Raw genomic sequence first — 27,716 nt, 5'->3', positions numbered from 1 at the left:
TAACGCTGTCATCCACTATCATAATCAACGGTGTCTAACGGACGTTCTTTTTTTTTGTTTTTTGTTTCTTGTCTTTCATTCATATTCAACATGTATTTGCAGTTCGCTCGGGCGCCTTCCACGAGTGTCGCTGCCCTCCGGGGTACATTGGAAACGGAGTCGGGCCTAGTGGTTGCCTGCGCCAGGGTGAACCCGGTGCGGGCGGTCCGTCGCAGCCTCAGCCTTTGTTGCCTCCAGTCTTGGACCCGTGTGCAGCCCAGCCTTGCAGGCATGGCTTCTGCCAGGTATAGTGACGCTCCGTCCAGTGCGCCCACTCTGCGGCTGCCGCGGCTCTTGCAGCGAGCTGTGCACGTACTACGTAGTCATCCAACTTGCCACCAACGCGATCGCGCTGCTTATACGACACGACGAAAGAGTTTCTGGCCTTCCTAGTGGACATTACGTGCTCGCGATTGTTCACATTTAAGGGAAACGTTATTCATTGGGCTTTAGGATTATTGGCAGCCTAAATCTGGACCTAAAGGCTTGTATAAATTATCTTTGATCAATAGACATCGTTGTTATATGTCATACGTTGTATGTACATTTCCTCCTTAACATAGAAACATTGTTAAAGACGTATTGAAGGGATTGCTGATGAGATTGTTCCCATAATGGTAGACAGCACTGTACATACCTCGTGTGCTAGACTGTCGTACCTCTGACATCTTCAGTTTCTGGTAAGGTAAATACCCATCACTGTGGTTGACATAACAAAAAATTTGTGGCTATAGGTAGTAACGACACGGTATAGGCATAAAGAGTTGGTATGGAGTCGTGGCGTTAGGGTTTCATCATCTTTTTGATCGCTATCGTTTAACTTTTTTCTTACCATGCCATAGAAACTGGGTCAATTCGGTCACTAACTTTCGTGAGGGGGCGTAAATGTTGGGTTCTGAATTATTTTACAAGAAACGCCACGCTCCATTTAAATTGGAAGCAATATGTTGATTTTTGACAAAATTTCTGCGTGCTTCGAGCACTTGAGGGAGGGAAAAATAAACTTTCAACAAAATGTGCCACACAAACGGTCCTTTAGTGTTGTCGCACTTCATTAATCGAACAATGGGAAACATGTGCAATGGTCAAGTCAACTTAATTTTTTAATGAGAGGCACAATTATGACTCAGAAAGTCACCTTATTTACTGATACAACACGCTACACTGCTTAATCTATGCCCCAATCTTTCGTACAAGTTTGTAGTGCGCAATTTTTCACAGTATGTACCATGACTACTAAGTACAAGTTTCAGCTTTTCCATCTCTGGCTCACTTTTCTTTGTTGATACGTCAACGAAGAATTGCTATTCTGCGAGAGCTTTTTACTTGGAAAAGAGCATCGAACCAATTTGAATTAGACTTTTCATAGAAGATTCTTTAGCGGCTTTATCGCTCACTGCTTTAGCACGGCCCTTGCATATCGCCTCATTTTTCTCTAGGCATACTGTGCTTATCTAAGGAGAGTGACTGCGCTCGTTTCTTACAGACACAAGCTTATTGCGCACGTTTAATGTAGCACAAGGAAGCTAGTGGATGATCCTGCCCTAAGAGTGATTGTTTGCAGACCCTCAAAGAATGCATGAAAGAAGGAACTAGGCACCGTGTCGTTTGACGATCCATTTCATTTTCCAGCTGTCGTCTATTATCATTCGTTGTGCCGCGAAAAACATCGCTCCGATTATGGCCACGTCGCGACTTCAAAGCCAATCAGAAATGGAGAAAAGAAATAAAACTGAACGAGATCGTTAAACGTGCTCGTGCAGAAACTTGTAAAAAGGAGTCGGAATGAACACTTCCTGCACGATTAGTGGTGTATAACTCGCCACATATATATGGAGCGACCACTTTCCCGCGTAGCATAGGCATCATCTGTACTGTCACCAGCTTCTGCTAAATGATTTTTTTTTTTGTACTCATGTACTTGTGCAATTTGTAACGTATTTTTGTGTAATGTATTTAGGGGAAACTACAAAAGCTGTATATTACGGGCAAGACATATTTTCTATATTCCAATCTTTAGTTTTATTTTACTGACCAGAATGCAGTAAGATCACAAGTTTACCGAGAGGTAACCGTGTTTTCTGCGAGATGGCTTTATTCTATAGTATAACAATTTTCTACTCCCAGCAGAAAGACCAATAAATAGACCTAAGTTAGGCACCGCATCAGACGCTCCACAAGACTTGACCTTTATTTAGTTATTTAATTATTTGGTCACTATTTAGTATAAGAAGTGCCTTGAGCGGCCAGTCGCGCAGCAATTTTGCGTGTATTCGCGGGCTTCTTTCACGCTCGGAAAAAAGTTTATGTAGCACGTACTGAGCAACAGCAAGCTGTATCGGAGAGTTTTCCATGTTGCTCTGCAATTTTCTCATTGACACTTTGATAATTAGGACAGTACTTCGCAATGTCCATAATCATTTACAATTACCTAATTAAATATTACTAACGGTAAAATTACTGGAGGCTACTCCACTGGACTGGAAACAATATGCACTAGGTTTTCTTCGAGTAACGCAATTTGTTTATGTTGGTGCATGATAGTTGGGACACCCTGTAGTACCTATAGACAGACAGACGCAATCGCCAACATGGCGCCCCTTCACGCAGATTCGGGGAAACGACTTCCTGTGCGTCTGCGAGACGGGCTACTCGGGCCGGCTGTGCGACCGCGCGGGCGACGGGTGTTCCAGTGCCCCGTGTCTCAACAACGGCACTTGCAGCGGTGGACCCGCGGGCGGCTTCGTGTGCAGCTGCACACCCGAGTGGACAGGACCCACGTGCGAGGAACCGAGGCAGAGTGAGTCGATGGCACCGACGCCTAGCAGCCACTGTCATAGACGTTTCTGCGAAATTTCTACGAAGCAATCTTTTCATGAAACAGCATTTACGACGCATCGGCAGCGGTCCGTTTCCATGGGCGCAGAAAAAGTGTTATCGTTGTCTCTTCAACGAAAATACTTGTACACTCTGCTTCGGTGTGTTTTAAGCTGGGCTATATAGTGCCTACAGTGCCTATAGCTATATATGCCTGCTTGGCCAGATCCCGCCATCCTAAGGAGCAGGAGAAGAGCAAGAGAGAAGGCAGGTATGTCGACCAGAAATGCGTCTGGTTGGCTAACCTACTCTAGGGGACGGGATAGAGGGAATAGAAAGAAGAGATAGAAGGTTGCAAATTCAGCATGACCATTTTTGCGTAAATTTTGCACGTATACATAAAACAGTCGCTTTCACTATGCAAATTGTGAAGTTTGAAGTTTATCATGTTTACCATCATGTGAACGCTTATTACTTACTTTAAGTTCATCAAGATGTTTGGTGTTTTTCGTACGCGGCCACCGAGATCACGTGACCTGTTACCTGCGCACTGCACCATCATGGAGATAACACGTTTCTCGTAAGCCATATATGGCGTCCGCGCTGATATGGGGTTTGGGCAGTTTCGGCGCTGCATAGGAGTGAATGGTTAACCAAGGGTCATTAACCCTTTACTGCACCGTGGCGCATATTCCCAATATAGCAAAAAAAGCAGAGACAGTAACAAGTGCTCGCGACATTAGGGGCTTTCTCTGGAGTTAAGGCTGGCCATCCGTTTAGTTGGTTATACACACCGGATAAAGCGTTGTTTTGCAGAAAACCAAAAGAACGTTGTTGGTTTGCCCTCTCTGTGGTGCTTGTTCCGTCACGTTTCAAATTCGTTCTTGAATTTGTTGAAAAACCGAGTATTTATCCAATACACATTTGTTTGGCACTTTGTTACGTTTCTGCTATAAATAAACAAACATAATAAATAATACATACCTTCGAATGTAACGCCATCATGTGCCACAGCGGCACGCTCCTCACGTTTAGATGGCGGGATTTGCGAAAGGCGTTTCCAGTGAACGAGAGTACTGTATGCGGAAAATACTGCGAACAACTATGAGGACCTTAGGTAGGAACTGCTCCCCCCTCCCTCCCTCCCTTTTCACGTGAGGTGTAGCGGAAACAAGGCACGCAGGACGACAGAACAGAAGATGAAGACATGGCGGTATGTTCGTCTTCTGTGTCGTCTTGCGTGCCTTGTTTGCGCTATACGCTTCCCATAAAGCGGTACCTACTAGCTCGTGCGGCTGTTCATCCAAAGATAGACCTCGTCACAACCGGGTTGCATGGCTAGAAACAAAGAAAGACCGAGCACTGAATCAGTGGACCAAGCTGTCCAAGAAACACAAGACCAAAGGGGCCTCTCAGTACCGCGTCCACCTCGGGATGTGAGATCAGATGTTGTTTTTCAATCTTCAAACCTTGTTTCAGTCCACATATTGGATATATTTCTATCCCGATCCGGGGCAGTCGCTGAGAAAGAAGCTCTAATGAAAACGGGATAGGTTCGCCTAGTGGCACGCCAAGGCCGCTAGTCCACGTGAATTCGATGATAAAAGCTCTGAGTGCTTCTATACCAAAAATGGCGAAGGTACTGGTTTCACTAATGTGAGGAATAGTTCTGGATAAATTACCGTTCGAAGTACCGTATCTAGGTTTGTACTGCAAGCAAAAACAATAGCTTTATTGCACTAACAAATCAGCATGTTTTCCATCATGCTCGACTGGCCGCTTTAGAGACAAATGCAGTAGCGATGCAAGTTTTGGGGAGTTCTTTTAGTTCTATTCTCGAACTGTGGATTGCAGGTTTACTCACCAATATTAATCTGCTTTCTTTCTCTTCTCTTATTTGCACTGAAGGCCAGTGGAGGGTGGAGGGGTGGTAAAGACATTTCGGTACAATGAACACCAAAAATTTTATGCGCACAACAAAGCTTAAAAGGTGCAGCCTTTGTCAGGTCTCTGATCTTTAGCTCTACCGTTACTTTCAGTAGATTAGAGAAATAAAGTACTTTTTCTTAAAAGTAATTGTATAGTACTCCCTAGAATGCATCATAAAAAAACACTTCAATAAAGAAATACCCTGACACTTTCCCAAATAAAATGATAGAAATATATAACAAAAGATTTGCATTGGAAAATACAATACAGCAATTTGTAACAGTAAAAAACACGTATAAAAAGATTACTTGAGGATAGCCCCATAAGGATCTCAAGAAAGCCAGATGTCAGCTAGAAAATGATATGTCATTTGAAAATGATATGTCACAAACCCACAAACAAACAATTTCACAAAAACAAATGATGTTTTCTTTTGTGTTCGTCATCTCTAAGTAATAATATTTTTTATACAAACCGCATTTGTGTACTCATCTAGAAATTGATCCGCATATGCAGGTATTTGTAACTTTGAAGCATACCTGTCCTCTTGCAATATGAATGTTTTGCAACGCCGAAGTAACTTTTCTAACGGTGTATAACCGTTGTTTGGTTTCCCCACTTCATCAGAAAAAAAATATTACTCACAAATAAGAAGTTGTGCGGGAAGGGCTAAACCCGGAATCCCTTGTTTTCCTGATATACTATGGTCAATGCGTGCGTTGGTATCGATGCTACTTACTCTGCGATACGGCCTTCGCTTCAACTCCGTCAGCCGAGTCTATAGGAAATATTGTATATGCTGACAATGTCACAAGGGCAAGGTGGTAAATCGCTGGACCGTACAAAAACTTCAAAATATAGGGCGCAATCAATACGCATTCGTGGGGGATAACCCATCTGTAAACTGCGAAGTTTATTAGAAAAGTACGCAAGTGTACAGAAAACAAATCACGCCCACGTGAAGGTTAGCATCTGGTCCTGGTTAAACACAAAGCGACGGCGTATGGGCAGCATACTGCTCTCGCGCTAATAAAATAACGCACCACGTTGGCGTTTAAAAATGCCTCAAATATTCATTTGAGTAATACAAGCATAACTTTAATAATCTGCACAAATTCGAAAACACATCTGGAAAGATGTGCAGAACAGTCTTTACAAAGCATCACATAAGCATTACGTAACGTCAGATCACATTAAAGAAAACTATGTTTAAGATGCATTCCCACGTTGCGTTGGACCTGCAAACTTTTTTCAATATTTGGGTAGATAATTGCATTCTCGCGGTACAATGCGAGAAAGGCGACCGCTCCTGTGTGTTGGTATACATATACAAGTCCGTTGCCTGTAAGAAGGACGAGAACGTCTCGTTAGATAAACCAACAAGCTCTACGTTGCTTCCCAGTTCTTGCTTCTCAGTACGAACACTAATAAGAGTAAGCACAGCGCCAGTGCTAGAAGCGTAGGCAGAACCAAGCTTGATTTGGTTCGTGCTCAGTTAAAACGTATCGAGACTGGGAAGAAGACAACGTATACAGAACCACATCACCAACGCTGTCTCACAAATGGGTGTTGAAAGACTCAGACCTGACATCTGACGCACAGAAGACTGTCCTATCGCATAACGAAAAAACAATCGAAAAATAGCAACAAGTGACTGCGCGGTCACTATATACAAAGATTATTCATGGACATATGAATAGAGAAAAAGCGCAGTATTGTGGTTAAAAAGCATCAGCTTCCAAAGCAAGAAAAATAAACCCTTTTTTTCTCACTCTCCCCATACTGAGATGTGCTGGGTGGAATGTTCTAATAATCAACAACCAACCAATGAACACAGTAAACAAGGACCAGTTGTAAGTCAGTGCGCGTAATGTGCTTCTGTTTCTTTTGCTTTAGTACCAGTCGCACTGCGGTTTAACCAGATAGGCAGAACGCTGTCCTGGCTCGGCTGCCAAAGCGGTTTAGTTAACGATGGTTAGCTTGGACGGTGAATTACTTCCCTTCATAGTTTTCACAGGCAAATGAACTGCTTACCACTCAGTCCCTGGACACCCTAACGCGCACACGAAAGACACCACCCTTGTTGCTTTCACTTCTCACTCGCGCTCAATTACTTCAAAATTGGTTTTAAAATCCTTGTTGATCTCCAACCATCTGCATGCGAACCATGCATACGCAGTTCATGCAAGGACAGCACCGTATCATGGCGGTGACGAAGGTCGAAACGTTGCTTCGAGATTTCGTCTATTTATCGGAATAGGCTCATAATTATGATACAGACAGAGTTAAATGGAACTTTATTCGACTAATGAAATGGTCTGAGAACCGAAGCGCCGGCTGTTGTCCACTATTCTTTTTTTGCTCGCGTCGGTATTAAAGAAACGCTAGACGCAACGTAAATCACCAATGTAAACGTGTAAAACGCGCAACTGTAAAACATCTTTTAGCGTTTCTGATGCTGTGCCACGCAGTGCACCAGCAAATAAAAAATAGAATCAGTAGTTCTGAGCCTTCTGAGCCGGAAAACCTATATTTTCCTATATTTAAGAAACCGCCAATTCCATTGGCGTAGGAAGACATCTTTACCATCAGTGTCGAGCTGTTGGGCCATGCACTTGCCTAATGTCGCGTGGATTGTATACATTACCCGAAAAGTGGTGTGTTGTGGTTGGCGGCGCGCCTCCGCCGAACAACAACGCTGCCACAGCACAAATAGCGTGACGGTGAATACTAAGTGGGCGAAGAGATTACGATCATTTTGCCGTCGAGCGTCGCGTCACACGTAGTAAAACTGTCTCACCATGCACCATACTGCCTTTGTGGAGACTGCCCAAATTGACAGTCTCCCGCCTGTCAATTTGGACATCAATCGTTTGGTACTATACCAAATCGAGCAGGCGCGCTCAGGTGCTTCGCCTGGCCAATCGAATTCGTGGACATGGTCGGCTACGCGGCTCCTCTTCCGCTCTGTCCATCTTCTTGTGATGTTTTTCTTTGCATTGGTTCCGCTTAATTCAACTTCTACAAGCGCCTTGTTGATTTGGTGGAGCGACAATCTCGCTACAAGATTTCCTGGGCGCGGTTGCATCCAAGTTTGTCTTCAGTCCACCAGCTGCTATGTATACCGCTGATGGCATCTCGCCTTGAGGGCCGCTATATTGTTCTTTAGTGAAAGTTTTCTTTAGCAGTGCTGTACCAGTAGAATAGCAACCTCCTACCGGTAACTTTTGTATGGTCTCCCTTAATAATTCCCTCGTAGAAGACGTTATCTCGGCAAAACCCTGGCCTCCTCGACATGCTCGCATTTGCAAGACCTTCACCTTTACTTTTGCCGGTCTATTCATTGATACTACAATAATAAGCACCACAATAATAATAATAATAATAATAATAATAATAATAATAATAATAATAATAATAATAATAATAATAATAATAATAATAATAATAATAATAATAATAATAATAATTACCGCAGCCGTGGCCTAGTGGTAGAACGCCCGCCTCGGCTGTGGGAGTTCGGCTGTGGGTTCGATTCCCACCGCCGCCGGGCACCCACTGGTTCAAAAGGGTACAAGCGTACCCCGGCCTGGCGTTCGGCTTCCTTCAGGGGTGATACGCCTGGCTACAATAATAATAATAGGGCGGCGGTGGGAATCGAACCCACAGCCTCCCGCAGCCGAGGCGGGCGTTATTATAAGTGATTGATTGACTGCCGATTACTGCATTGATTGACATTGTCACATTGCCTGGAACGAGTGCCACGTGTGCCGCGTGGACTATCCAGGAACGTGTTCGGACTTTCACTACGACTGCGTGAGGGTGAGCTTGAAGCTCGCCTCTGTCGTCACGACTTCAGTCGCCTTCCATATCGCCTCCTTCCAAGTCTCTTCTGATATTTGGCCTTGTTCAAACACGATTCAGAGAGCTCGCACTGGCATTGGCTTCCAGAATCTCTCCAGGAAGTTGCTCTCTGAAACGTCCAAAACACAGGATCTTGCTCTTAGTCGTGTTGAGGCGGGCGTAGGGGGCCCCTACGCTTGCGTCCCCCTAATCTAAAGCTCTCTAATGTCACATTTGGGTTAGCAATGGGTTCCGGAGTGCTTGATAGATTGCGGAGGTAGCTAATGTACGTTGCTGGTTATGAGACACCGCGCACGAAGTGAAGAGGGGGCGAGGAGGGGAGCGGTGAAACCACGGTGCCTGATGGGGTCCGCCGCCCGGAACGCGTTACGTTAGTGATGGTGATGGTGATGAGCATGTTTATTGATATCCCCTTTGAAACAGTATGGCGACAAAGAGCCGCCTAGCCTGTTTGATGTAGTCAGGTTTCACTACATATGTCGCCGTCAAGCATTTTGACCATATGACCTCGATCTTTCTTCATGAAATTTTTTTTCGTACTGAAGCCATTAAACATCTATTTCTATACAGTACCGTTACCGATACTGTATAGCAACATAATGTATAGCAACGACCCTGGCTCTATCGATTTCTATCTGCTTCTTTTTTCACCAATACCCTAAAACGTACCTTACTTATCTCGACTGCTGACCAGTTAATCCTTCCTTCCTCTTTAAAACCCAACGCTTCTGGAAGGTGGACGTTCCCTTGCGATAGCCAATCGATAGCCAATCAATAACTAATCGATCAACAATTATTAAATTTCTGAAAATGCTGGCGATGACTTGGTAGTGCTTAGCCTAGCCCAAATACGTGACCAATACCTTTCCATAGCCAATCGATAGCCAATCAATAGGTAATCAATAATAGATCAGTAATCAACAAATTCCGGAAAAGCTTAACCCGTAAGGCCAGGACCAGCTAGGTGCCGATCAGCTCCGCTGTTTCTTTAGCCTTGCGCCACTAGTGCACGCTACGCAAATTTTGTTTTCTTGACAATTTTTCGTAAATCGCCCTTATGTTTTAGTTTCCACCCTTTCTATCCAATTTACCATCTATGTGTCTCTAACTTTATTTTTGATGATTTCTAGTTGGCTTTTATGCTTTCAATTACCTTCTAGTTGGTTATCAACTTTCACCGCCTCTTCTTTCATTCCGTGTCCACGCTTCTGAAATATTCATATTGTCGCACAAAAAAAAACGTAAATTTACAAATATTTACAAGGCGTGGAGCAACCTTTACCTCTTCTTCAACAGTGCCGGTCTAATGCTGCGGTCTTCTTTGGTCTCGCAGCATTAACCCCGGGTGAAAACACTCGCACCATCCGGGCAGGTGCAGCATTAGCGGACAAGTTGTACGGTTTTAGCCGAGTAACGTGAAATACATTTGTCTGGGCGGGCGCAGATGGCACCATTGGCTTGGTCGGTGCAACCTTATACGTCACGTCGGTGACTTGGCGCAAAACGCGATAAGGACCGTTGCAGCATGGTATTAGCTTCGCTGAAAGAGCAACTCATCGAGTTGGCGAACAGTGGAGAACTACGGATTCAGGAAAGTAATATCCATCCTTATGACGGCAATCTTAACCGATATTCTGTGACGCCTGCAATATCGTAAGGCGGTCACGCGCGATATCACGCGCAGCTTTATCCCTCGCAATGACATCTTGCGCGTACTCCGATTGATGTTGTGGAGTGGTTGGTAGTGAAGTATCCATGGGTAGTGTTGGTTCATAACCAAAAAGAAGATAAAACAAAGAATAACCCGTGGTATCGTGGCGTGAGGAATTATAGGCGTATGTATAACAATAGGTAATGTAGCATCCCAGTAGCGGTGGTCGGCGGAAACGTGCATGGAGAGCATGTCGGTTATGTCGCGATTCAGTCGTTAGGTAAGGCAGTTCGTCTGAGGCTGATAGGTGGCCGTGACCTTGTGTTTTGTGGAACATTAGCGGAGAAGGTCATCGATGACGCGAGAAGAGAAGTAAGGACCTCGATCGGTAAGCAGCTGACAAAGAGTTCCATGATGCAGAATCACATTGAAGCAGCAATTGCACGAACTCTAGAGAAGACAGTCGCGTAGGGGTAGCAGCAACAGTCTTGTAGACAGAAGGGACTTCAACTTGAAGGACACCGGTGCTACAGTCGACGAGGGCTCAATGTGTGGACAAAATATGAGCACTGCTCAAGCACAAGGAACAGAGCACTTGTCCGATGGGCCGATATAACCACGCGGGCAGCACACGTTCCCACAACGGTAGGTGTACTTCCATCAGCGACTCTTACTGTACGTTTCATGGCATGTCTCAGGACTTCCTTTTCTTCTCACGAGATCACCGAGATTTGTGCACCGGTGGCTGTAATCAAGGAAACTATAGGTGCGGGTGGCAGTCAGGACATCGGGCACAAGAGGGACTATTGACATTGCTTCAAATTCGCAACGAGCGATACACGTGAAAGTGTCCGAAGTCGGTGATTGTAAAGTCGGTGGGGGTTCTTTGCATGATGACGATGCGGCAGTATTGGAAAGCCTGGTGAGTTGCCGGGCGATACGGCGGGATTTTGCTTATTCGAATCGGCAACGCTCTTTCACAATAGCATCCACAGTAGCACAGTTCCTGAATACCTAGAGGTTGAATGCGTCAAAGGCGATACCTTTGATAACGTGCCCGATCCTATCCGCTTCGGACCTGTCACTGTCAACTTTACGGCAACGCGCTAGAATATCCTGAATATATGAAGTGTGTGTTTCAATAGATGACTGCGGTCGAGAGTCAAGTTCTTCTTTAGCGGCTAGCTGACGACCCAAGCGCTTCCCGAACAAGTCATTCCGTATTTCTTCGCACAGGTACCAGCTGGTCAGGTCGTTCTCGCGCGTCTCGTACCAGACGCACGCGGTTCCTTTCAGATAAAATACCACATTCGTTAGAATACGCGCATCCTCCCACCTGTTCTATTTGCTGGCACACTCATACCATGAGATCCACACTCATACCATGAGATCCAATCCTCGACGTCCACGTCATCTGTGCCACATAAAGTGCCGGAATCTTTTGGAAGCGGCAGGATGACAGATGGTGGCTGCTGCGTGGTATAGGTTTTGGCGTATTGTGTGCATCAGTGGCCATCGCCGAAGGAACAAAGCGGCGACCGCTTCGGAGTTCCGTGCTTGGGGGATGGTGATAAACAGGCAGCGTAACCCGCACTTCCACCAAGAATGTTGTACGAAAACACATTTATAGACATTAACAAGTAAGGCTGAGTCAGCACAGGCGTAAAACAGCAGCCAAGCTGGCGAGGAGTAACCTTTACCTTTTCTTCATCGGTGCTGGCCTAATGCTGCAGTTTCTTCTGTCTCGAGACAATAATTGTGGGCTTTAGCCGGCAATTTTACAGAGTAAGCTGTCATGGGCTCATTCCAATAACCGCTTCGGTTCGCGATGATGCCACCGCCGTCGGCGTTTAGCCGCCGTAACCGCTGTCGCTGGAAATGCGAAAAATGTACGCGTTCCCCGCCGGGATCCAACCGGCGCCCGGTGCGTGGGAGCCAGACACACTACCACTGGGCCACGCAGTTGCTTGCTATCGGCCAGCGGAGATGCCCTATAAGTAGGGCTCCGTGTTTTCGGTGTTTATTTTTCTTCAAAATCGGCGGGTGTTTATCGGAGTTTATTTGCCGTAAATCCCCAATTCTCCTAAATTCGGAGTTTTGCAGTATTCACAAAACCCGAAAATCTTAGATGAATTCATATCTGAATACTAAAATATCAAAACACACGAAGCACATTTTATTTTTCCTAGAACGTTTTAATGGACAAAAACGTATACGCACAAGCGAAATACTTGAACACAGAACATCTTTAATTTTGCGTATAACAACCTTAGCTTGAAACTTATTGTAAAACACGCAAGCATAATTTGCGAGATTGCTGTCAGTGATCGAAGCACGCTTCTTTCTATTGACGACTCTCAGCTTTGAAAACGCCCTTTCAACGTTAGCGCTAGAAACAGGAAGCGCCAGAAGACGCAGCGCACAGCGAGAAAGCACTGGCCACTCGACATTGTGAAGTCTCAAAAACGACAGGGGTTTAACAATGTTACGTATTTCATAGCACTGATAGTTCGTAAAATCACTCAGGAGCTGGCTCAAGTCGTCAGTTTCAAGAAGCACTAATTGAAAAATAGGCGCATAGGTTTCGAAAGCGCAGGGAAGCTCATGCTTCACATTTAGATTCACAATTTGAACACAGTACCAAAACGATTCTTTGGTGTACTGGAGTTTATCGAACAGGTTCCTCTCAGATGTCTGTCTCCACTTTTCGGCGACAGCAGCGTAGTATCCGTTAAAGTCTGCGACAGTTGTTAAGCGTTGATTCTCGTCAAGGAGGTCCAGCATACTTGTGACACCTAATGCGAAGACCTCGGTTGGATCCCGCCATTGACTGATGAGTGCGTGCAAACGAACTCCATCCCAGTATGGGATAAACTTGTTGTCCCAGGGTACTCTCTGCCTCAAGTTCCTTATGGGTGAGATCAAGGCACACGCATTGGTCTTCAGAAACCTCATCTTAACGAGCAAGTCGTGCACAGCTTCAGGCGATGAAACAAGACTCCTGAGCTTCTCACACTTCGTCTCCTTGGCTTCGTCGCTTCTCAAGGGAGACAAAATGGCGCGCCAGTAGTCCAAAATATCTTCTAGAGCTTCATAAAACGAGAACCACCTCGCGTACATACGGTTTTCAGCGACTTGATGGCCATACCCATGGCCAAGCAAATCGGAGTTTATCGGATAAATCCAAATTGTCAAAAATTTTACCGGCGAATGGTGACCGGATTTTTTTGGATAAAACCGAAAACACGGAGCCCTACCTATAAGGCAAGCGCGCAGGGGCAGATGACCCGAGCCTCCACCAGTATGATGGCGCCATCTAGGCAAGGTGCCTGCAAATGTTGCGCGCGCTGCAGGCGCAGACGACGATAAGCGATTCAGACAAGGCGCGCAATCAACGCGCTCCCGAGCTGCCGAGCCTCCGCCAGTATGGTGGCGCGATCCAGTTAAGCTGCCTGCAAACCCGGTGTGCCCTACATGTAAGTTGCAGATAACACAGCAAGCTGGGCGAGTTGGTAATTGAACATGTTCTTAGGGGTGGGCCGCGCTACCCAGCCCTCGTATCGTCTCTTCCTCTGTCCTTCGTCCGGCTAGCGCTGCCCACCCCTAAGAACAAGTTGCAGTTATAAGGCTTGATTGGGCTCAGAAGACTGCTGTGAAGAGAGCATTACAAGCCGCAGCTCGCCGTCGACGCCAGGTGGAAAGTTCAGATCGTTCTCGTCAGAACGAGGCGAACAGATTGCCACGAAGACCTTGTTGTGCGTGGTGCCCAAATTGTAGCTACTCTTGACCGCTCCACCAGCTTACACTGTGGCTGTGCTGTGTGTTCCGCTCAGGCCTGTGACTTTCCTTTTCATCTATGCTCCTCAATTTTTCTCCAAAACTATCTTTTACAGAGAAACTGTTTATGCGGACCATGTGTCGTCGTTGTCGGATTTCGCTAAAAAGGGGCCACAGGACCTAGCGGGAGAGGAGAGATCAACAGTGGAAAAGAGATTGGACCATCCCCTTTCCCCTGTGAGAATGCTGTGAGAGGGTGCAGATGAAAAGGAGAACGGGGAGGGGGGGTTAACGTAAGTCGCGCCGTCCAATACTCGCGTTGGAGGGGGAGAACGTGAGGTGCGCCAACCAATGCCGGTGTAGGAAAAAAGTTGGTCAACGGAGGAGTGGCGTGTGAGAGGAGTTCGCGTTAGCGTGGGTTGTACCACGGCCACTGGATAAAAAAGTGGTTGTACATACGGAGCATTGCTCAATGACTCTTGTCTGGGAACGTCGGAGAAAAAAAAGCGTGAGGAATGCGCTAGGAACGCCGTCGCCCGTGGACGCCAACGCGTCCCATCCCCCGCAAGAGCAGCCAGCCAAGCGGCCGCGAATGCACAGCTTCTATGTTTGACCATCTTCACGTAGTGGAAGGGACGGTGATTTTTTTTTCTCTGCTTCTCTGACTACAAAAGAAGCCCTACCCATGTCACCCTGCACTGCCTCATTTGTGGTTCTACCAGGGGCCCTCAACGCCAGCCGGCCCACCGACCTTTGGTCAACTTCCAAACCTGACAAAATGTGTAATTTTCAACCCAGAAAGGATGCGCGGAGGGCAACACCATCTCGTGGTGTAGCAGGAAACCTTGCTTCGTGTTACTAAACTCTCTCACACATGCTTCCACCAATAGAAGCAGCTTCTACTCGCAGAAAGAGCGACGACGACGAAAGTCAAGCAGTAATCTGCAAATGTTTTAAATACAGCCCTAAGTTACTGAACACAGTAAAATTCCAGACTGAAAGGTTTTCGTGGCAAACTCTACCACAGTCTGCCATCTGCTTGCCTTACATTATAACCCCCAATCTGACTCTGACAAATATTTTAGTATTAAACAAAATATTTTCTCGTGCCATTGAACAGCCGGAACGTGCTAGCGACAAGAATCACAAACTTCGCTGGCAGTGGGTGCCTGTTAACTTCCAATTTGTATTCTTATCTAATAGATGTAAAAAACTGTCAGCCTTTCCACTGGGCTTGAGATAGAAAACCAGCGAAGCTGTACTATGGTGGGAATTGTGTATTTCCAATTATGACCATTAAGATGTGATGGTGTAATTGTTTATTTGAACTATTAAAGAATGAGAAATATACATAATCCGGTGGTTTTCATTTATTTAGTGACCACAGGGGCCATGACCTTATGGTCGGGGAGCCTACATTCAAGCGCTGTTCAGCGCTTGCATGTAGGCTCCCTACTTATGGTCGATACGGTACACCGCCATAGGATATACGGCAAACGTTGGCACGTTCTTAATAAACACGTCACCAACACCGCGCTCGTTCGGTGCGAACGCGTGCAAAACGCCGGCACCGTCGACAACAGTTGTGCGCGTTGTTTGTGTCGCTCGCGAACCCGTCGGCTGCTGCTCTCAGCGCGGCCGCGCGGGCGCTGTATCTTGAAAGTTATCTGCGATGTGGGTGAAGTGAGCGGCCGCGCGGGCCTCATCTTCAAAGCGATCTGATATGGGGACAAAGTGCATGCGCCGAGTGCCGATAGCTTCGTATGCGCTGTGCTTTCGACGTTGAGTTCGCGTTGAAGCGATGCGAGAGACAGCGCGGTCAATTTGCCCGCTGCTGCTGGCGCGCTTTTTCACTCCGGCATTTTCACAGCGAGTTTCCGCGGTCATCGAGCGACGAGTGTGTTCATGTTTGTCTGTGCGCGCGTGACACCGTACTTGTCTATTTTGTTAGTAAGCGAATGTTTACAACTTTATACGACCCATTAAACTACTACCCTTGCTTCGTATAGCTAGCTCCCTACTAATTTGCTATCGCAATCTCTGCTTCGCCTTTCAGCTAACAAACTCACAATTCAACCCCGAACTCGTGCGCGGTAACTACCTGCAGCAACGTTCAGCCCAGGACACATCAAGGAGTAGCCCTTTGGGTAGTATGGTATACGGACACTAAAAGTAAGAAGAATTCAAGCCGTATTGGTAAATTATCCCTTCACAATAACAAAAAGCCACTCTTACCGCAAAATGACGCGAAAATGAAAGCCAGGTCACTACGCTGCCCCGGAGACCCCCCACCATCACGCCCTGAGACCAAAGATTATGACGTCGCCTGCTCAAGCCTAGTCAATTTTTATCGCTAAACATTGGCTGTATACCGGAGCACATCGGCACCAGCTCTGTGCCAGCGAGTGTGTGGAAGAAGACGTTGACGATCGTGTGGTTCGCGCTAGGTCGGTTTTCAACGAGCCAGCTTGTTTAACCGCTTCATCTAGTCTACCTGCAAAATACTCTTGTTGCATTTGGTGGAGGTGCTGGGTAGTCCCCTTCAGCGTCCTGGAACTCCGCAGCCGTACGCTACCATCTGCCTTCACGATGACCGAGGACGCCGGCCCCTCGCGAGCTTCTCCCGCTCCCACACCTGTCGTGTGCTCTGGGGTGCTTCGTATGCGTGATCATCCAGTCTTCAGTGGCACTGACGATCACGACGTGGAAGACTGGCTGGCCGAGTATGAACGTGTTAGTGCAAACAACAAGTGGGATGACCGCGACAAGCTGACTCACGCCATCTTTTATTTTACCGGCGTGGCCCACCTGTGGTTCAAGAAACATGAAGCTGATTTTACCACCTGGTCAGCTTTCAAAGAGACCCTCGTTTCGTTTTTCGGCCGGCCAGCGGTGCGCAAGCTTCGCGCTGAACACAGCCTCCGCGGACGGTCTCAACAAATTGGTGAGACCTTCACCAGCTACATTGAGGATGTCATCGGCCTCTGTAGGCGGGCGAATGCGTCCATGTCGGAACCTGACAGAATCAAACACATAATGAAAGGCATCGACGATGACGCCTTTCATATGCTCGTGGCCAAAAACCCACAAAGCGTTACTGAAGTTATTGAACTTTGCCAAAGTTTTGACGAGCTGCGTAAACAGCGCATCTCCACACGTCGCCCTGGAATGCAAACGGCTGACGTTTCAGATTTGGCTCCCAGCACCGCTAGTATTGATTACACCTCGTTGCTGCCTCAAATTCAGCAATACGTACGCGAGGAAGTGGCACGTCAGCTCTCTCTTGTGGCATCGGTCACTGAGCCTCTCCCCCCACTGGACCAGTCGCTTCGCCGGGTTATTCAGACGCAAGTTGCTGAAGCCCTACCGTCCCCCGCTTCACCGCCGCAAGTTACGGCGCCGTTAACTTACGCTGAGGCCCTTACACGATCTCATGCCCCGCCGACGCCAGTCCCATCCAGCCCAGCCACCAACTTCTACACGCCGCCAAGTCCGGTACGGCCGGTTTACGTACCTATCTCGCATCCAAGACCACCTTTCAACCCCTGGCGCACTCCGGACAACCGGCCAGTGTGCTACGCTTGCGGTATTGCGGGACATGTTGCGCGCTTCTGTCGCCGCCGCGGACTCTATTTTCGCGATGGCGCTCCCAACCTTAGTCATGTCCCTCAACAAGCTACGCACCGTCTTACATCTGACGCCACGGACTCGTATTCACGTCGCCCCGCCTTCAGTTCACGCCGATCTCCTTCTCCCCGCCGCCGCTCCCTTTCCCCCATGGTTCGCCGTTCCAACCATGCCCAGGAGGAAAACTAACAGCCGCAGTTCCTGAGGCAAGAACTGCGCCGTCGTCGAAATTTGCAAGGCCTCTTCTTTCGCCGCCTAACGAGATTGTAGTGTTTATAGACGGTGTCGCGACCAACGCTCTTGTCGACACAGGAGCAGCTGTTTGTGTGATTAGTGAGACTCTCTGCCGCAAACTGAACAAAGTGACGACTCCGCTTTTTGATATTTCGCTACGCACAGCGAGCTCGCAGCACGTGAAGCCTTCGGCCACCTGCACCGCTCGTGTTTTAATTCAGGATGCGCTCTACATCGTCGAATTTGTCGTCCTTTCTCATGCATCGCATGCCGTTATCCTGGGCTGGGACTTCCTTTCCGCGCATCATGCAGTTGTCGACTGCGCTCGTGCACAACTCGCCTTGTCTCCGTTCTGTACCGCAACCGTCGATGACCGTCGCCCGTCTGCTAAAGTGGTTGTCGCTGCTGACGTCGTCATCCCTGCTTTCTCTGTCGCCTTAGTGTCCGTCACCTGTGACGCTGTCCCCAATTCAACTGCACTTTTTGTACCGTCTGAGAAATGTGCGCGTCGCCGGGACGTTGTCCTACCGTTCGCAGTCGTCACACTTGATGATGATTCCAGTGCAGTTTACGCGTGCAATCCGTTTCCCTGCCCTTCAACTCTATTACGTGGCGAATCTGTTGGGCGTCTCGACACTTTTGATGCCATCTTTCCGTTTGATGCGCCTTGCGATACGACCCCACTGCCTATCGATGCCGTCACTTCTGCCGCCGCTCCCGCCCCACCCGACCACGACGTCTTGTTGCGCGTGAACCATCATGTTCAATGGACACCATTCTCCCCTACCGACCCGATGTCTCTGAAGCCACGCCCGTTTCCGAAGCGGCTGCTTATGCTGAAGAGTGTCGTCAACTGGCTCGCTCGTTTACCGCGCAAGACCAATGTCGCCAAAAATCTCGCCATGACGAATCTGCATCTAGCGCCCACTATTCCCCGGGAATGCTAGTTTGGCTCTGGGTCCCATCCACTACTCCCGGCCTTTCGACCAAGCTTCTCTCGAATTACCACGGTCCCTACCGAGTAGTAGAGCAAACATCTCCCGTCAACTACATCATCGAGCCGCTCGAGCCATCTTCCGACCACCGCTGCCGAGGGCGTGAAACAGTTCACGTCACTCGGCTGAAACCGTTCTACGACCCTCCTGTGCTGTCATTCCCCTAAGTCGCCAGGTTGGCTCCTTTCTGCGCGGGGAGTGATTGTACCGGAGCACATCGGCACCAGCTCTGTGCCAGCGAGTGTGTGGAAGAAGACGTTGACGATCGTGTGGTTCGCGCTAGGTCGGTTTTCAACGAGCCAGCTTGTTTAACCGCTTCATCTAGTCTACCTGCAAAATACTCTTGTTGCAGCTGCATTGTATTCTTAAAAATTCAAAAATGGAACTTGGTAAGCTTCAAGAACATTTGCCAGCCACAATGGCCAAGATGCGAAGAAATGCTTGGCAATCCGTGACGTCACTCTTACGTACTGGCCTTACGGTTTCGGTGGAAATTTTTTAAAAAAATCTAAATTTGACCACCATTTTGCTTCTAAAAATCAATATACTACCACAAAATCAGCAAAAGTACAATACTTCAACACTACTTTATCAATATAAACGGATTTAGTGCTTCTCTTAAGTGTAAATTTAATCGGTCGCTGCACCACAGATTAAGGACATAAAAAAGGACTAATTTCTGGACAAAATATCAAAAACTGGTGGTGGTAGCTGGCGAAGCTCTATAGGATTAGTTTTCCCTCAATGCTGTTACGCTCTATTGTTTTCCAAGCAGAGGTTTCCTCATGGAATAATATCGTTGATGAAGCACTGCTGGCTACGGTGTTGGGCTGCTAAGCACGAGGTCGCGGGATCGAACGGCCACATTTCGATGGGGTCGAAATGCGAAAACACCCGTGTACTTAGATTTATGTGCACGTTAAAGAACCCCAGGTGGTCCAAATTTCCGGAGTCCCCTACTACGGCGTGCCTCATGATCAGATAGTGGTTTTGGCACGTAAAACCCCATAATTAAATTAAAATAAAGATATAAATGAAGCAATGCGACAAGCTATGTTTGACACGCGCGAACATGCCTAAACCTAAAGGGACTGACAACCGATTTTTAAGGGCCCAGTTTTTTAGGCTCAATTAAAAGCTCATTATCGTAGTTGTTTATACGTGCAGCGAATAAATCCAAAAGCGCGGGGAAATTTCATAAGCAGAATTTTTCGATCTGAGTAATCTCTAAAAAAAAGTAGGAGACCCGAAGCCAGCAACACCGAGAAAGGACAGCGATGCCGATAGCCCCCTTCGCGAAAATTGGGAAAGCAGATCGATGGGCGGATTCCGCCCATCGTTACTTTCGTTAATCATCCGCATTTCGACATTTTCAGCCACTTTTGCAAATACAAAGCTCCTGCAATTGCTCGTTGCCGTACAGACCACTCTTAGATCTGTGTCGCTTAGTTTTCTTAAGTAGACGCCTACATCGTGGCTTGCCCCCTGGCAGTGGCGTAGCCAGGGGGGGGGAGGGGTTCAAACCCCCCCCCCCCCGAAATTTTTTCCGCAAACCCCCCCTACTCACCCACCCTTTGTTTTCGTCGCTTCGCGCTGACATAATTCATGAAACCGGTGCTACTATCACTATTTAATTCCTGGGCGCTTCCATTTGGGTTGGTAATTTACAGCGAATCATGTCTGCATATGGAAAAAACTGTCACGGTGTTTGTCAAGGCTTTCACACTCTGTGAAGTTTTGGGCGAGAATGTGGCGGCCGCATTCTGAAGCAACAAATGCGCAAAAAATGAAGCAACAAATGTGGCATCCGCATTTTAGATGATGGCGAAAACGCTCGACGCCCGTTTACTTAGATTTAGGTTGCACGTTAAAGACCCCAGGTGGTCGAAATCTCCGGTATACATTTCCGCCGCTTCCCTTCAGGTGCCGGTTAGGCTGCGCTCGCGCAGAATTTTAGGCTACGTTCACACTTGGTCTCGAAGCTGTAGGAATGGGCAAAATCTTGCAAACATCCGCCCGCCTAGGCGGCAAAACAGGCAGAAAAACAGGCTGCGAGCCAACTCGGTCTTGGGCCGATTTTTTCGCCATGGCGAAGCGGAAACGCGGCGGAAAGTCGTTCTGCTTCACTGAAAGCTACACTAGCATGTAAACAACCGGTCGTAAAATGGCACCGGGCACCAAAACCATGGCACCAAAAGTGTAGGCTGAAATGCTGATCGACGCGATCAAGAACCAGCCCTTGCTCTACGACAAGAGTGGCACTGAAACGTACTGTCAGCAATACTCGCGATAGTATTCAACGTCGCGCGACCGGAGGTGCGGCAACGAAGCCTTGGCGTGACCCAACTTCTCGCGCTCTTGCAAAGATAGGTGAACCCACCACCGCCGTTTCCGAGGTGTCCGCGTCTTCCGTTTATTTATTGCCCATTTCTAGAAAACAAGTAGGTAGAAGTATAATAGCCATTTCTTCTTCTACTTCCATGGCAGACAATAGTTAGGCAGATTCCTCGTTGGCGCTCCATAATTCTCCTCGCACGTGTACGGTATGTTGCAGAAGTCGCGGGGTGCTTTTCTCGTCGCGACGATAGATTGGGAGCGTAGGTCTCACGTAGGACGCGCAGGCTTTGGCGAGCCCCAACACAAGGGCCAGCCTGGGTTTTAGCTGTGGTGTTCCCGTTGCCCCTTTGGTGTCCTAGAGGCGCCGACAATACGAAATAATGAAATGTTATTACAACTTGTAAATAAAAGCTATTAAATAAATATTATCACGCCTAGGCACCAACCTGTGACTCAGCGCTACTGCGCCCGTGTGAGGAGAATTATGGAACGCCGACGAGAAACTTACCGAAGGTCGCAGATGACACGTGAAGTTGCATGAAATGATCACTTTTGATGACGGTACGTGGGTCAAAGAATGCACATACCGCTCGAAATAATGCGATAATGAGCGCCACCACGCCGACAAACGTACGCAGACGAGATGGATCTGGGCGAAAACGGCAGCGGCGGCCGCGGCGGTAGCCAAACAAATGTGAACAACTTGGACAGGCGCGGAAAAAATTTTCCGGCCGCTTTGGCCTTTCCGCCCGCTTGCCGCTTTCCAAGTGTGAACGTAGGCTTAGTCTGCGCGAGAAACGTCTCTTGTTTGCGATTGCGCCCCTACGGAAGGCTGGTAATTACTGTTGTGTTGTTGAATCCTAAACCAGCAATTACGGAAGGCTGGTAGTTGCTGTTTTGTTGTGGAATCCCAAACCAGCAATGTACACACGAAGGGGTTGATGACAGCAGTGAAATTCCACCGACTCGCAATAGAATGCACGAAACAGACAGCCGACAAGCATGAATTACTGCTGTGCGCAGTACAGCGTAAGTAAACTCTTGTTGCAGGCGCTGACAGTTCTCGTCGGAGTTCACGCATCCTGAGAAATTGATTATGTGCACTATGCACTGAACAACACCGGAGTTCATTCCTGCATCACTAGTACACCAATCAGTCGAGATTGTGTGAGGTACAAGGCCGCTTCCTGTTTGCACCGGCGTAAGTGAAGCAGAAATGAGTTGCACGCACTACTTAAAATGCGTACGCATGCCATATCTGTGCTGTGTGGTGAAATATTCTGTACAATTCTGAATCTGCTGACGTAAAGGCAAATGACGGCTGCACGCTCGCACACAGCGGAAGACACAGCGGCCCATGCACTTGCCGCAGGAAATGCAACCCTCTCGTATGAGGGAGCAGGGCGACGATAGCTTCGAAAAAAAAAAAAACGCCTTACGCGTTTTTGCGCGTATTTAAGTTTTCTAGCGCAAAGACGCAGCGAACAAGCTATTGCTATGGGATTAGGTATAGCCTGGTCACACGTGCATTTTCACGCGCATAGCCGTCCTTGACTTGTGAAACGCACTTCGCCCCGACGAGGACGACGCCATCTACGCTTAACGGAAATTAACAATTAATGATGTCTTCTCCGATCGCACGGGTCGTCTCAATGATGCGTTTTCGAAGACTGGTCCATTCAGTGGCGCGATGAGAGACCGTTGCTCCAAACGCCCACTGTACCTGTCGTACTTACTGTGTTTACTGAGCTTACTTTACTTTTTACCTAATTTCTTCACAAGCACACGCACACGCGAGGGGGGGGGGGGGGGGGGGGGGGGCGGTCCCATGTCTTTGATATACATGTATAGAGTCTGCTTGCACTACCGCTATTTATTATCGATCACGTGACCTAGAGGGAAGCAGAAGCGTGCCCCCCCCCCCCCGAAAAAAATTTCTGGCTACGCCCCTGCCCCCTGGCGTCCTTATTCTGTCGGTACACGAGCCAAGCCAACTCATTCAAGACGAAACCACTCTTTTACACGTGACGGCGCAGTAGCATCACGCACGATTTCAATATATCACGCAGCCAAGTTTCTTTGCACCTTCTGCACCTATTCACACTGCGATGGGCGGCACCTAGGCCCTCGATTGTCCCTGCACCGCCGTCCTTGATTGCAGAAGTGCAATGCAAGGGGCCACCATGGTGCAGTACACGCTTGAACTTTGCAGCGAGTGGATGTATCTCCGTGACCCGCACCCTGCACCGCCTGAACCTTTTCGTTCTTGGTGACATGCACCTGTTCTGAATCGAATAAAACCCACTGGGTCCACGTTCACAAACATGTCGTCGCTCAAAAACTGCAGCAATTTGGAATTATTTATTCCAAGCAGAACCTAAATCAGTACGAAGAGCGATGTTTACACGGATGACGGCGGCGAAAGCTACGACGGAGATTTTGAAAGGATTTGAAAAATTTGAAAGATTTTTAAAGCTACCCCCAATTATCGCAAGCCGCCGCGCGAAGGCATCGCCGCTTTTTTACTCGCAGCAATCAAATATATCGCTGTGTTGAGGAAAACTTGGGGAAAAGCTTTTTTTTTAAGTGTATTGCTTTTTAATATTGAAATAAAACCCACGATCCGCGTACTCTAATGGAAGGGCACGTGACAGCGCGTTCTATTTCTTGCCGCGCTTTTGCCGCGTCGGGCTCCAAACGTCACTTCTCGTAAAGACTTTTTGTGAGCAAATAAAGAGATAAATTGTCGTTTAATGAGCAAAACATTGCTACTTTCAGTCAATAGGAAACACGATCGCTTCGTCAGCGGGGTTACACCGATCATTGCTCTGAACGGCTGTCTGTGCATTTCACGAGTGATTTGAGCCGTACGATTTACATGTCACAGATACGACAAAGAATTTTCACCTTTGTCCAGCCTTGATCAACTAGGTCAAACCTCGATCCAAGCCCAACGCCACACTGAATGCTTAAAAATATTGTACGCTATTTTACGCTCGCCACTTTGCTCTTCCCTAGATTATGCAAAATTTTCTAAACTTTCAATTACAAGGCACCACCGCTACCTGAACCATTCAGCATTTCATTTGCGCACAGACTTTTTGATTATACAGTATTTTATTTTTTTCGTACAGGCTACCTCTGGAATTTTGGTGTTGGGCTGCTAAGCACGAGGTCCCGGGACCGAATCCCGGTTGCGGCGGCCGCATTTCGATGGGGGCGAAATGCTAAAACACCCGTGCACTTTGATTTATGAGCACGTTAAAGATCCCCAGGCGGTCCAAATTATTCCGGAGTCCCCCAATACGGCGTGCCTCATAATCAGATCGTGGTTTTAGCACGTAAAACTGCATAATTAATTTTTGTTATTTACCTCTGGAATTTGTTGTCTGGCTGTGTTCACGAATTGTCACTTGTTGAGTTTCTAAAATATACTGAACGTTGTTTGCGCGCACCTTGTTTTAATTGAATTTGACTTTCTCTTGCTACATCGTTTTAGGCCATTGCCTTATTCTACTCCTGATATGGCCCATATTTCGGCCGCAGTATGCACCAACAAATAAATGAAATAAATTTCCATGCGTGGCGTGATGCTGCTAGTGCGTGCCTAAGCCTTTGCTGCTGACAGTTTGCCGCTTCGATTTCCGAACGCAGGCTGTGAAGACACTATCTACGGCGTCAACGGAACTCTTCGCTACCCAGAAAACGGCGGGCAGTACACTCACAAGCGTGACTGCACCTGGATCATCCACACTTCTCAGGATATGGTACAGTAGCCACACCACTCATTTAAAGGCGGATTTTAATGTGAAATCGGGCCAGCACTCCCAGCGCATCTTTAATACAGTTTACCTTGCATAAATATGTAGACGTCCATAGTGTCTGTTCCCCACGACAAAATTGAAATAGCAAATAACGCCGTAAAATATCCGAATGAGGCACCTTTTTAGAGACGCTTAGTGCGATTCTCTGCTATCTCTTTTTTTTTTCCTTTTTGAGCATTCAATTTCTTAGAGGGGTTTCGTTTGTAACATTGAAGCGCCACTCAAGATTCTCTTTTATTTTTTCGCCCACATATGGGGGCGTAATTTTCAGGTGACATTTCTTGCGTAAAGGTAGCGCTGAAAAATTTCAATGCGATAGTATTATATTTTCTTTTACGCGAAAATCCGTTGGTGTAGTTGGCGCTACCGAAAGATGGTACCAAAAATGGCCCACGGCGCAAACACTATACGTCACAAGACGCTGGGATTGGAGTGAAATTTCTCCGGGAGGTTCCTGCAAAGAAAGTAAATTAATGGCTTTGAAAATAAAATTTGGTAAACTTCGGCACGGTTCCCCGGCGCCACGACGGTTCCACGGTTCTCGTTGACTAAAAGTGCGCCTAGTGCGTGCGTAATTGCACACGTGACGGCGCAGCCAATGGGGAGAAGGTGGCGCCACGTCATGAGTGTATCAAATTAGTACATAAAATAAAAATCATTAATGTCCAATTCAACCGTACTGAGCGGTTCTTCGAGTTATGAACTCCTCGCGGGCGAGCGAAGCGCGTTAAGGTGCTTGACGAGTTTTAAAGCAAAAGCCTTCAGTGGCTCGTTGCGCGATGGCCTTGAAAAAAAAAAAAACGCGGCGTCTAGTCGTTGTATCTTCCCAGCGCCTTCCCCCGCTGAGAGGATGCAACTTAAATGTAGAAGAGAAACGTCGCTGGCCCGAGTGTGACCCCGCTATAGGAGCGCGCGAAGCCGCAGCTAAGCGTCGAAAATCGAACCGAAGAAGCCAAAATGCGAGAGCAGCAACGCGATGATGCGAGACGACGCATGACCAAGTGTGCAGCAGGCTTTCGCCTTCGCGTAGTATACGGGAGGGTGACGTGCTGCCGAACTTTTGATTTGGCTTTACCGAGGCGCAGTTCGAACGCAGGTGAGACCTTGCGTGGACTAGGAACGCGCGGAAGAAAACATTTCACCAAAGGGACTATAATGCTTTCGTATTCATACACGTCAAAGTAGGAGCCGAGAGCGGTTGTCGCATGCATGCCAACCTTTCTGTGGCAATGCAGAGAAACGTACGCGGGTGAAGCCCACGCGTTGCAGCCGCTGTTGAATATCGTCCCCCATTCCCTTTCGCGTTTGTTTAGAGGCTACGGAACAGAAAATATACACGGGTTACTACAACCCTATAAAATAACGTAAATAACGTACTATAAAATAACGTAAAAAGTTCACAAGTCAGTGATGGTACTTTTTTTCACAGTCCTCCTAAGCGCTTTTGCAAATGCCCAAAACCATCACCACGAGCAAGCTAATAATATCATATTCAGCATATGATCAGAGGAAACGAAGCAGATAACGCCGTCAAACTCTGCCTGACTACTTGGCGCACTAAGACATGTTCAGAAGCCAAGCTCTTATTGCCACATAAAGTATTTCTCCAGTACAGGTGTATTTCTTTGAAAACTATTGCCCGTTTTGATTACAACTAGAGGGCTTATGAAGCTTCGAATTTTGCACACTGATATAGTCCGCAATGTTGGCCGGCCAAGAAATACAAAGTTCTGCCTTGTTTAGAGGCTACGGAACAGAAAATATAAACGGGTTACTACAACCCTTATAATAAAATAACGCAAAACGTTCACAAGTCAGTGATGGTACTTTTTTTTTCAGAGTCCTCCTAAGCGAAGCGAAGGCTCGAGAACCGAAGCCCGCAGATTTTCACTACTTCTGTTCAGCACCTTGTCACAATATCATACATAAATTATAGACATGCTGACTTGAAGCGCGGTGTGCATTTCTTTTATTTGAAAATGTCATACGATATGTACTTCCCATTATCACAAAATGAAAACGCGCTTTTTTCCCCGCAATTTTAGGCTGATAAGACATATGATCGAAAATGCCTTAGTGCTGTAGTTCGACATGTTAATGCAAGATAAAACCCTGTAAATGAAAGTTACAGTGTAATCATTGAGAAATAGGCGAGTTTAAAATTAAAAACGTGCATGGCCACATAGCACGTGGTGTGTTCAGGTAAATTTAATTACAACGCACCATGCGCTTTCAATTTTTCGCACAATATCACACCTTATCATCCCTCAGTAGACACGTGTTTACCATTCACTTTAACGTACTGGGTTGTTTCAACAGAATCCTTAACTTGGGGTCAACTCCGATCACTCAATAGAAGTGCAATATGTCTATATACTGGCCTCCGGAGTGACAAAAAAGATCAGTCAGACAGTCTTTATTTTCAATCTAAATTAAGGACAGAGGGATCTGTGGGAGAAAACAAATGCATTGACAGCTTAACTAGTTCACAGCAAGTTCAAACCCTTTGAACATTCAGGAACGGTGGACACAATAAAAGATTTGCAACGTAATCACTATACAACATGCCGTGCCGCTTTCTCAGATCGATCGAAGATGCAATAATGTCCAAAGAATCATAAA

At 47.2% G+C, this 27,716-nt stretch overlaps 1 protein-coding gene across 2 annotated transcripts in view; it reads left to right on the top strand.

Annotated features, from left to right (window-relative positions):
* The window catches only part of LOC119455463 (cubilin), a 233,580-nt gene that overhangs the window by 42,956 nt on the left and 162,908 nt on the right, over positions 1 to 27,716 (top strand). For both annotated transcript variants that reach the window (XM_037716873.2, XM_037716872.2), the window contains exons 13-15: positions 103 to 284; positions 2,650 to 2,839; positions 24,925 to 25,037. In XM_037716873.2, the coding sequence (XP_037572801.1) occupies positions 103 to 284; positions 2,650 to 2,839; positions 24,925 to 25,037 (485 nt within the window). The remainder of the gene's footprint in view (positions 1 to 102; positions 285 to 2,649; positions 2,840 to 24,924; positions 25,038 to 27,716) is intronic.

The sequence above is a fragment of the Dermacentor silvarum genome, chromosome 6 (genome assembly GCF_013339745.2).
Source record: "Dermacentor silvarum isolate Dsil-2018 chromosome 6, BIME_Dsil_1.4, whole genome shotgun sequence".
Lineage (NCBI taxonomy): Eukaryota > Metazoa > Arthropoda > Arachnida > Ixodida > Ixodidae > Dermacentor > Dermacentor silvarum.
Note: the sequence above shows the minus strand (reverse complement) of the source record. Positions and strands in the feature narration are given on the sequence as shown.